At 48.7% G+C, this 11,416-nt stretch overlaps 1 protein-coding gene across 4 annotated transcripts; it reads right to left on the bottom strand.

Moving 5' to 3' along the window:
- Positions 1–386: 386 nt before the first annotated feature.
- LOC309364637 (uncharacterized protein) lies at positions 387–9,834 on the bottom strand. Of its 4 annotated transcripts, none has more exons than XM_081902326.1 (5): positions 9,181–9,834; positions 7,314–7,375; positions 5,722–6,482; positions 2,921–3,056; positions 387–1,889 (listed from the first exon to the last, which is right to left on the bottom strand). In XM_081902326.1, exons 1-5 carry the CDS (start codon positions 9,297–9,299, stop codon positions 1,165–1,167), a joined length of 1,803 nt encoding a protein of 600 aa, XP_081758452.1. In that variant the 5' UTR covers positions 9,300–9,834; the 3' UTR covers positions 387–1,164. The 4 variants fall into 4 exon arrangements, with proteins under 4 accessions (XP_081758452.1, XP_081758454.1, XP_081758453.1 ...); XM_081902328.1 differs by having other exon boundaries at positions 387–1,892; positions 9,161–9,320; XM_081902327.1 differs by lacking the exon at positions 7,314–7,375 and having other exon boundaries at positions 387–1,892; positions 9,161–9,316.
- Between the last annotated feature and the right edge of the window lie 1,582 nt (positions 9,835–11,416).

Below are 11,416 nucleotides of genomic sequence, written 5' to 3'. Positions count from 1 at the left end.
TCAAAGCAGCTAACATTCTCCTTTCCCTTCCTCCCCCACAACAAACACTCTGTGAGGTGAGTGGGGCTGAGAGACTTCAGAGAAGTGTGACTGACCCAAGGTCACCCAGCAGCTGCATGTGGAGGAGCGGGGAAGCGAACCCGGTTCACCAGATTACAAGACTACCGCTCTTAACCACTACACCACACTGGCTCTCAGGCTGGATCAGGCCAAGGGCCCATCTAGTCCAGTATCCTTTTCTCACAGGGGCTGAGCAGATGAACTGATGGGAAGCCTGGAAGCTGAGTGTAGCAGCAAATCTCCCCTCCTGTAGTTTGCAGCGACTGGTATTCAGAAGCACTACTGCCTCTGGGAATCACTCCAGCCAAGCACAACCTCCTCTGAGAAACGTATTAACATTGTTTATTGTTGTTGTTGCTTAAAAACAAGCCTGAACATATTAACATATCAGCATGCAAATCTATCCAGAGGAGAAAGATCTGTAAAGGACAGTTTGCTGCCTGCTTAAATAAATACGAGGTGAATATAACAGTACATAATGTTTTTTTAAGAAAAAAATCAAGGAAAACTCTCTTTTTATGTAGTTTTTGCATAAGGTGAGTGCTGACACAAAACTTTTATATAACTGAAAAGCAGCTGGAATACTACCTCCTTTGGCAATTTAATTGCTTGCTGGAGAACTGGCAATATATTTTCAAATGTTTGCTGTCATCAGGATCTGTTCTGCTTCGATTCCAATTTTTGAAACAAACCCCACCTCCCACACACCAGAACTTCCAAGATGCATCGCCAGACTTTATTTAAAGTACAATGGAACCTTGGTTTTCTAGCGTCTTGGAAGCTGAACGTTTCACTTTTAGAACGCCGAAAACCCCGAAGTAATTGCTTCTGTTTTTGAACGTGCCTTGGAAGTTGAACGGCTTCTGCTGAGGTATTTTCCATTTTCTCCGTTCAAATTGCAGACCGCCCTTTGCGCATTGGTTTTCGAATGTTTTGGAAGTCGAACAGTCTTCCGGAACGGATTACATTTGAAAACCAAGGTTCCACTGTAACAGGGTTTTGGTTTTTTTGCTAAACTCTGAGCATTTATACAGTTTCTCCACTGTGAGAGGCTTCTCAGACATGGTAGTCGTGCCTGTTCTATGTGTGGGGAAAGCTTCGCTTTTATGATTTCTCCCCCGGGTGCATTTTCTTATGTGAAGTGAGATGGTCGCTCCGACTGAAGCTCTTGCCGCACTCCAGGCATTTATACGGCTTCTCCCCTGTGTGCATCCTCTGGTGGATAGTGAGGCGGTAACTCCGGCTGAAATTCTTCCCGCACGCCAAGCATTTGTAAGGCTTCTCTCCGGTGTGGATTCTCTGGTGTGAGGTGAGGTCGGTGCTCTGACTGAAGCTCTTCCCGCACTCAGCGCACATGTACGGCTTCTCCCCCGTGTGTGTCCTCTGATGTAAAGTCAGGTGGTCGCTCCTGCTGAAGCTCTTTCCGCACTCCGAGCAGGTGTAGGGCTTCTCCCCTGTGTGGGTTCTTTTGTGTGCGGTAAGGTTTGACACTTGGATGAAGCTCTTTCCGCACTCGGAGCACTTGTACGGCTTCTCGCCCGTGTGGACTCTCTGGTGGGCCTTCAGGCTCGATTTGCAGCTGAAGCTTTTGCCGCACACAAGGCACTTGTTCGGCCTCCTTCCCTTCTGCTGGCTGAGGAATTCGTGGAAGTTGCCGACCTGAATGGCGACGGACTTATTCCTCCTCTTCTTGTTTGGTTCCAGATTCCTTCTCGGCTGCCTGTTTGGCCTGCCTCGATCTTCAGAGTGATCTTCCACCTCCTGATGCAGAAGTGTTTCTGAAGATGCTGCGTCTGGCTCCACCTCGATCTCGCCGTCCCACACAGCTCCTGCTGGGATAAAGGCAAAGAACTAGCAAAAGAAGGGACATTTTATCACATGTGGTGGGAATGTAAAAAATTGAAAAACTTCTGGGAAACGATATATAATGAGATGAAAAAGATGTTGAAATATACATTTATTAAGAAACCAGAAGCATTTTTACTTGGCATTGTAGGAGACAATAGAAACAGAAAGGACTGTAAGTTGTTTTTATATGCAATGATGGCAGCAAGAATATCACTGGCACAAAAATGGAAGCAAGGAGAACTACCGACGAAAGAAGAATGGAGGATGAAATTGATGGACTATGCAGAATTAGATAAACTAACAGGAAGGATTTGAAACCAGAGATTCTCAGAAGACCAGAGTAAATGTGCGGACTATTTGAAAAGTAATTGTGATGAACAGATCACACTAGTAGGTTTGCAAGAAGTTTTGTAAGGTGAATTATTTGAAATATTGCACAGAAGACAATGAGGTGAATTATTAGTTAAGGATAATTAAAGGTAATATGAAATTAAGAAATGCATAATAAGTGACAAAGAAAGGAAAATCATCAGAGGCGTTGAGGGAAGTCGAAAAATATTGTATAAGATGAGAAGTTAAGCTGTATGAATGTTGGAATTACTATATTAAAAAAATAATAAAAATGTATATAAAAAAGGCAAAGAACTAGCAAGAGTTCAAACCAAGAGACTCTAATTAGCAGAGGTGATCGTTAGCAAATAGGTGAGGAATGGAAAAGCCCCCCTGATGCTGGTTAACTACAGCTCCCCGCAAACACTGCCAATGGTCAGGTCTGGTGGGAATTCTAGTCCAGCAACATCTAGAGTTCCACAATTCTGATCTACAAAGCAATAAAGCAGGGGTGACTCCCCAAATGTCTTGTCCTGTGAAGCACTTGAAGATCGGGTCTTGGCTGACCACTTTATGAATTTTCTGCCTGTTGTAGCATCTAGCCCAGCTCTCTGCAATGTAGAGGTCAGCAACTACAGAGCGCTCAAGAACTTGGGTGCAAGCAAGGCTTATCCTTCCTTACCCAGCAGGCTGGCCTCTTCCTCATCGATATCGTTGTCATATTCTTGCTTGGCCTCCCTGCACAGCTGCCTCTGCTCGACCTCAGATGGGGCCTGGCCTGCCTCAGAGGAACTCAGAGCTGCCTTCTCAAAGACCACCTGAAACAGCAGAGAAGAACCTTTTTGAGATCACAGAATTGTTGGAAGGGTCTCCAACCCCACACAATGCAGGAAACTCAGCTAAAGCTGGTGGCCACCCAACCTCTGCTTAAAAACCTCCAAGGAAGGAGAGTCCACAACCTCCTGAGGGAGTCTGTTCCACTGTCAAACAGCTCTTACTGTCAGAAAGTTATTCTTGATGTTTCGTCGGAAACTCCTTCTTTGTAACTTGAATCCATTGGTTCAGGTCCTACCCTCCGGAGCAGGATAAAACAAGCTTGCTCCATCTTCCATGGGACAGCCCTTCAGATGTTTGAAGGTGGCTATCTCCTCTCCTCTCAGACTCCTATATCAGGGATGAGGAACCTGTGAACCTCTGGATTTTGCTAGACTAAATGTCCCATCATCCCCAAGCATTTAGAGCAGCGGTTCTCAACCTGTGGGTCCCCAGATGTTGTTGGGACTACAACTCCCATCATCCCTGAGCTCTGGCCTTGCTAGCTAGGGGTGATAGGAGTTGTAGTTCAACAACATCTGGGGACCCACAGGTTGAGAAAGGCTGATTTAGAGAACTGGAAACTGAGGTGGCCTCTATGGCTAGCGGTACCTTTTACCAGCTATGGTCAGGAAGCCATTCTTGGACAGGGGGAGCCTGACCACAGTGATCCAAGCGTCGATAGCCTCCAGACGCAATTACCGTATTTTTCGCCCAATAGGACGCACTTTTTCCCCTCCAAAAATGAAGGGGAAATCTGTGTGCGTCCTATGGGGGGGCGAATGCAGGCTTTCGCTGAAGTGTGGAGAGCGAGAGGGGTCGGTGCGCACCGACCCCTCTCGCTCTCCAGGCTTCAGGAAGCTATCAGCAAGCCTGGGGAGCCTGCACTTCGGACAGACATCCACGGCTGGGGGGGGGGGGGAGATAAATTTTCCCCCCTTTATTCCCCCCCCCAAAAAAACCTAGGTGCGTCCTATGGGCTGGTGCGTCCAATAGGGCGGAAAATACGGTATTTCAATGTGCTCCATGTGGGGACATTCTTGGGCCTGGTCTGGAGGCTCCAGCTGGTGTAAAATGCGGACTGTTGATGGGGACAGACTCCCGCCAGCACATATTCCCTGTTGAAGTTCCAGTGCTCCCTAAAGACATTTAAAAAAAATAAATTCCAGCAGTCAGTTTCAGTCTGATTTCATACTTTTAACTGATGTTTACTTTTCCTGTACTGTATCTTAGAAAACCACTTAGAGACTACTGCATTTAAGCAGCATATAAATGGCTTAAATCAAAACAAGCAAGCAACATGGCCAGGAAGGTGAGTAATAAGGGGTTATTTATTCTCCCCCCCCCAAAAAAAAAATATCCTGAAGGACAAATTAGGATTGAGTTTCCCTAGAAAACAGAACTCCTTATAGAGGAAAACCTAATGGAGTACTTACATTTATAATTTATGGTTTTAATTTATTGCACCTTTTCCTCCAAGGGGCTCGGGGTGGCGTGCATGGCTCTTCCCCATCTCATTTAACCCCCACAACAACCCTGTGAGATAGGTTAGGGTGACAGTGACTGGCCTAAGGGTACCCAGAAAACCTGCTGTGAATTCATGGCATGCTGTACGTTGAAGGAAAATTATATGAAAATGATGTACTGTTGGTATTTAACACCAAGCAAGTTAGCAAATGAGAAGTGGGTGCCGCTGTGGTTTAAACCACAGAGCCTAGGACTTGCCGATCGAAAGGTCGGCAGTTTGAATCCCTGCGAAGGGGTGAGCTCCCGTTGCTCGGTCCCTGCTCCTGCCAACCTAGCAGTTCGAAAGCACGTCAAAGTGCAAGTAGATAAATAGGTACCACTCTGGCGGGAAGGTAAGTGGTGTTTCCGTGCGCTGCTCTGGTTCGCCAGAAGCGGCTTAGTCATGCTGGCCACATGACCTGGAAGCTGTACGCCGGCTCCCTTGGCCAGTAAACCGAGATGAGCGCCGCAACCCCAGAGTCGGTCACGACTGGACCTAATGGTCAGGGGTCCCTTTACCTTTAAGTTAGCAAATATCAGGTACAAATATCCGTTGGAAATGTAAAGAAAAAGAAGGCACCTTTTATCATATGTGGTGGATGTGTAAGGTAATTCTGGGAAATGATATATAATGAATTGAAAAAAATGTTTAAAATAACCAGAGGCTTTTCTATTAGGAATTTTAAAGGTTACCCAGCGAACTTCATCATGGCCGAGTGGGGATTTGAACCCTGGTCTCCCAAGTCCCAGTCTGACACTCTAACCCATGGGAAGGCAAACTAAGGCCCGGGGGCCGGATCCGGCCCAATCGCCTTCTGGCCCATGGATGGTCTGGGAATCAGCGTGTTTTTACATGAGTAGAATGTGTGCTTTTATTTAAAATGCATCTCTGGGTTGTTTGTGGGGCAAAGGAATTCGTTAATATTTTTTCCCCAAAATATAGTCCGGCCCCCCACAAAGTCTGAGGGACAGTGGACCGGCCCCCTGCTGAAAAAGTTTGCTGACCCCTGCTCTAACCCTTACACCACACTAGCTCTCCGAGGTTGTGAGTTTGTGCCTCACCCGGAGCATACGTCGTCCCACACTGCTGTTGCACTTTCAACACCACCAACTTCAATATGTCTCACCTGCAACCTGGCAACAAACTCTGCCAAGTGGCCTCACCTGGCTTACCTGCCTCTCGGCCTCTCGCTGCCTCAGCAGGAAATCCTCCGCTAGGGTGACAGCTTGGCAGCAGGTCTCCGGGCCACATTCCCTCACCCAGCCCTGGATCTCTGGCGGCAGAATGGCCAGGAACTGCTCCAGGATCAGCAGCTCCAGGATCTGCTCCTTGGAGTGCCTTTCGAATCTCAACCACTGACGGCAGAGTTCCTGCAGCCGCCTGTAAGCCCCTCTCGGCTCCTCGGCCTCCTGGTAGCAGAAGCGCCGGAAGCGCTGCCGGTTCTTCTCCCGCTTCATGGCGTCCCCTCGCAAGATGGCCGCCTTCACTTTCCCATAATCCTCCCTGTCTCTGGCCTCCAAGCCAATAAAGGCCTGCTTGGCCTCTCCGCTGATGGCCGGAAGGAGGTGGACCGTCCAGTCCTCCGTGGGCCACTGGCAGGCTTCGGCCACTTGCTCGAAGGAGGCCAGGAAGGCCTTGGCGTCGTCCCAGGGGCTGGGCTCTTCTGGTGGCGGAGGGGACGCCCAGCACACTTCTTTGGGGGTCTCCACCGTCCTCAGGAACTCCCGCCACTGGGCTTCCCAGTGATGGAGGGAGTCCTCGGCCGGTTCCTGCTTCACGGCTCCCCAGGGTCTCCTCTGCAGGAATTCCCCAACACCCCTAGCCTTGAGGACGTGAAGGGCTTTTCCTTTTCCTTCCGCTGAGGTGGGACCTGCAAGTTCTTGCTCCTCCATTTCCATCCCTCGCGCAAAAGAGGTGCGTCGACCTACAAAAATGGGGGAAGAGATCAGCGAGAAAAGAAAAGGAGAATGAGCTCAAGGTAAACTGTCAGCGCCTGACGTAAGATTGTCTCCATCGGATCCCAGAACCCTTAAAGAGTCAGGAAGAAGCAAGGGGGCTTATGAGCTTCCCCCTCTCTTTGTTTTATCCCCACAACAGAGGTAGGTTAGGATGAGCAACTGCGGCTGGTTGGCAGCCATCTTGTCTCGAGAGACAATGGAGTGTGCCTCCGTGGGTGAGGTCAAACTGCTACGTCAGCAGCACCGAAGCATAGCTGTCAACTTTTCCCTTTTTTTTAAAGGGGAATTCCCTTATTCCAAATAGGATTCCTCGCAAGAAAAGGGGAAAGTTGACAGCTATGCACCGAAGTGACCTCCCCGGGGTGCAAGCCTGGACAGTGTTTCTGAAGATCCTGGGCTGCCCAGACAACAAGACCCGTCTCTCGGCCTCACTGATGCGCTCCAAAGGAAAGCAGAGCAAGATGTTTGGCACCACCTTGGAAGGAGGCAAACAAGGTGCTATCCAGCCGCCTTAGGGGTTCCACTCTGGATTTGTGTGGGGTTTGCTCCTGACTCTTTTCTTCTCCTGAATATTTCCTGCAAGGCAGCAGAGGTTTAGGATCAGAGCATTCCTTCTCCTAGATGGGCTGCCTTCCCAGGTGGGGGAGCCCTACTTCCCTCTCTCTGCAGCACGCGCAGAAACCAGCTTCTTGACTGTTGGGCCCATTCTTGGTCTCATCTGTTCCACGGAGCCTGTCTTTACTTGCAGGAGAAGCCCCTAACTCACCGAGGGTCTGAGACCCATCGGCTACGCTCACCTGGTTTAGTCGGCCAGTCAAATACGTTTCCCAGGATTGCATCTGCTGTTGCATGCTGACAGCTTTTTAAATTGTTTTATTATGATTTTCAATGCAAAATTACAACAAAAGTTACAAACATTGAATCCAAAATAAAACAGTACAGACAAGAAAAGCAAAACAAAACACAGAGAAAAAAGAACACAAAAAACAAACCACACATCTACAAATAAAACGATATCATCATTCTAATCTAGTCATTACATAAAAAGGTAAAGGTACCCCTGCCCGTATGGGCCAGTCGTGCCCGACTCTAGGGTTGTGCACTCAACTCGCTCAAGAGGCCGGGAGCTGGCCCATCCGAAGACACTTCCAGGTCACGTGGCCAGCGTGACTAAGCTCATCTGGCAAGCCAGCACCAGCCCCGCACACGGAAACCCGTTTACCTTCCCGCTATAAAGCGGTCCCTATTTATCTACTTGGACTTAGGGGTGCTTTCAAACTGCTAGGTAGGCAGGAGCTGGGACCGAACGGCGGGAGCTCACCCCGCCGCGGGGATTCGAACCGCCAACCTTTCGATCGGCAGGTCCTAGGCTCTGTGGTTTAACCCACAGCGCCACCCGCGTCCCATTACATACATATACACATATTGACTTCCTTCCTTTATTCTAAGACCTCAAAATTTTTACTCTAAGTTGTTGTGTCTAATACAGATTACCTCTATCTTTATACTTTTTACACCATTTTTCTCTTTCTTTATCCCTGCAAAGCATCATTCATTACATACCGATAGGCTTACTCCAGAACAATGTTTTTTTCATATACTCTTTAGTACATCCCCATTCTTTTAATAATTTTTGGTCCGATTGTCCCCTTATGAATGCTGTGAGTCTTGCCAGATTTATATACAAGAAATAAGATTCCACCTAAACATTAGGAAGAACTTCCTGACAGTAAGAGCTGTTTGACAGTGGAATTTGCTGCCAAGGAGTGTGGTGGAGTCTCCTTCTTTGGAGGTCTTTAAGCAGAGGCTTGACAACCATATGTCAGGAGTGCTCTGACAGTGTTTCCTGCTTGGCTGGGGGTTGGACTCGATGGCCCTTGTGGTCTCTTCCAACTCTATGATTCTATGATTATATATATTCACGAAATTTAATTTGCCATTCTTTCATTGATGGAATTTTTCTCCCTTTCCAATTTTTTTGCTATGAGCATGCTGGCAGCTGTTGTCGCGTAGAGGAATACTTTCCTATGATTGTCAGGAATATCGTTTGTGATTATACCTAAAAGGAATGCCTCCGGTTTTTTACTAAAAGATATTTTAAACATCTTTTTGATTTCTTCATATATTTCATATATTATTTTTAACAATTGTGGAATGAAATATATGCATGCTGACAGTTTCTAGGAGCCACAGGTGAGAGCCAAGTGCAGGCTGGGGACCAAAGGTGGGCAAACAACCCCAGGAGCATGACATGCCCCCACCAGAGGTACCACCCCTCCCCTTATACACAAAGCTTAAAAAAAAATCACATCTACTTTTCCTCTGGTCCTGCCCATCACCCTTGGCATTGGCCCCTAGGAGACAGCCGCAAAGGGGTGGCACCCCATGAGCTGAAACAAAGCGCCTCCTCCCACCTGCCCTAAGAGAAATAAACGCTGCCTGGAATAGCCACCCACTTGGGTCTTCTTCGCTTGTCAAATCAGGGAGCAGCTGAGTGGAAAAGGAGACTCCTGACACTGGGATGCCAAAAATGAAGGGAATGGGATGTGTGATGAGTTTGGGGGTCCTTGTGGAGCCCCCTCCCCCTCCCCTTTTCTGCTTCCCACCCCCTTTATTGGAACCAGCTTCTCCCCATCCTTTTTACCTGGTCAGCTGTCCATGCACCTTCCAAAATTCAGGATTTTTTTTCTGCCCTCCACTCTCTCCTGGAGCTGCAAAGGAGGCCAGGGGTGCAGCAACAACACCCTCCTTTTCCCACCCCCTTCCTTAATGCTCCTTGGCATCCCTTTCCTGCTCTTTCTAGGAAAGCAACAGCTCTGTCAGCTTAACCCTTTGGAGGAAAGCCCCGTCAGGGCTGCAAGGCTCCAAACCACAGGAAGAAGGGAGCGTGGCAGTTTTCAAAGGATCTGCATTTTCCAGGCAGTAATTCAGTCCCCAGCATCTTAAGGATATTTTTCTGCTGGATCAAGCCAATGTATTGCAAATGTCACCGTGCGCACTACATAAGAACGACGAATACTGGGGGAATACGTGCATCTCCTTGTGAATCAAAGTTTCTTTTTGGTTTTGGTTTTTCGTTGCTAGTCCTCATGATAGTGAAGCTGTGCGTGTCAGCATTCTGGCTACTGTTGCTGACATCTCTCTCCCTTCCTGCAGTTTCCAGCAAGCATTACGGCCTCCAACTGTGGCTAGTTGCTATCAAAAGCCCTTGTCCTCCAGGTATTTGCCTAATCCTCTCTTAAAGCTATCTAAGTTGGGACTCTGGTGGGAGTCCCTCAGTCCAGTATATCTGAAGGAGCGTCTCCACTCCCATCTTTCTGCCTGGACACTGAGGTCCAGCGCCGAGGTCCAGCGCCGAGGCTCCCAGCACGTTTCTGAGCACAATTCAAAGTGTTGGTGCTGACATTTAAATCCCTAAACAGCCTCGGTCTAGTATACCTGAAGGAGCGTCTCCACCCCCATCGTTCAGCCCGGATGCTGAGGTCCAGCTCCAAGGGCCTTCTGGCGGTTCCCTCACTGTGAGAAGCAAAGTTACAGGGAACCAGGCAGAGGGCCTTCTTGGTGGTGGCACCCGCCCTGTGGAACGCCCTCCCACCACATGTCAAAGAGAACAACAACTACCTGACTTTAAGATGACATCTGAAGGCAGCCCTGTTTAGGGAAGCTTTTAATGTTTGAGGCATTATACCTCGGGTTAAGTACTTAATTCGTTCCAAGGTCCGTTCTTAACCTGGAACTGTTCTTAACCTGAAGCACCACTTTAGCTAATGGGGCCTCCCGCTACTGCCACACGATTTCTGTTCTCATCCTGAAGCAAAGTTCTTAACCTGAGGTAATATTTCTGGGTTAGCAGAGTCTGTAACCTGAAGTGTATGTAATCTGATGTACCACTGTATTTTAATATTGTGTTGGAAGCCGCCCAGAGTGGCTGGGGAGACCCAGCGAGATGGGTGGGGTATAAATAATAAATTGTTGTTGTTGTTATAGCTCAACTGTGCACCGTGAGAAGTCCTTTCTTTTATCTGTCCTGAGTCTTCCAGCCTTCAGCATTATGGGATGTCCGCAAGTTCCAGTGCTACAAAAAGGTGGGAGAAAGTTCTCTCTATCCGACTTCTCGAACATCCATCTTCACTGTAAACGGATCGGGTAGCAAGGGGAAGAGGGAAAGGCTTGGGCCTCATTCACACCATGGGTTTAAGGCTCTATGTTGGCTTGTGTTTGTCTCCAGGGACAATGGAGTGTGCCTCCGGGGGTGAAGCAAAACTGCTTCGTTAACAGCACCAAAGTGACCTCCCCGGGTCACAAGCCTGGGCAGTGACCCCCCACCACACACACACACACCTCACTGATGTGGTCCAAACGAAAGCAGAGCAAGATGTTTGACACCAGCTTGGAAGGAGGGACTCCCCTCTGGATTTGTGAAAGGGTTTACTCCTGAGCCTTTTCTATTCCTGAAGGCACCCTGTGAGGCAGCAGAGCTTTAGGATCAGAGTTTTCCTTCTCCTAGATGGGCTACCTGCAGCACATGCAGAAGCCATCTTCTCAGCTGTGAGACTCGCTCCTGGTCTCACCTGCTCCATGCGCCACAGACTGTCTTTGCATGCAGGGGAAGTCCCTAACTCACGGAGGGTTTGAGACCCATCGGCTGCACTCGCTTGATTTAGCCAGCCAGTTGGAGCCGTTTCCTGGGATCGTGGCCGCTGTCGCATGCTGGCGGCTTCTAGGAGCCCCAGGTGAGAGCTGAGTGCAGGTGGGGACCAAAGGTGGACAAATGACCCCAGAAGGAGCAGGACTTGACCTCCACCAGAGATACCACCCCTCCCTAACACCCCATATGCCCCTTAAAGCGCGAAGATACCGCATTATCACGGCTGCCCACAAAGAATTCTGGGAGGTGTGG

Source organism: Podarcis melisellensis, assembly GCF_964234715.1.
Source record: "Podarcis melisellensis genome assembly, chromosome: 2".
Lineage (NCBI taxonomy): Eukaryota > Metazoa > Chordata > Lepidosauria > Squamata > Lacertidae > Podarcis > Podarcis melisellensis.
The sequence above is the reverse complement of the archived record's forward strand: the minus strand, read 5'-3'. Positions and strand labels throughout refer to the sequence as shown.

Excerpts from the sequence above, each read along its gene's own strand:
- LOC309364637 (XM_081902326.1), bottom strand. The coding sequence starts at position 9,299 with ATGCCAAGGAGCATTAAGGAAGGGGGTGGGAAAAGGAGGGTGTTGTTG. Across the intron at positions 7,376-9,180 it reads AAAATCCTGAATTTTGGAAG|CTGTCAGCATGCAACAGCAG; the intron begins GTGCATGGACAG and ends CAATTTAAAAAG. Across the intron at positions 3,057-5,721 it reads CCGAGAGGCAGGTAAGCCAG|GTGGTCTTTGAGAAGGCAGC; the intron begins GTGAGGCCACTT and ends CTGCTGTTTCAG.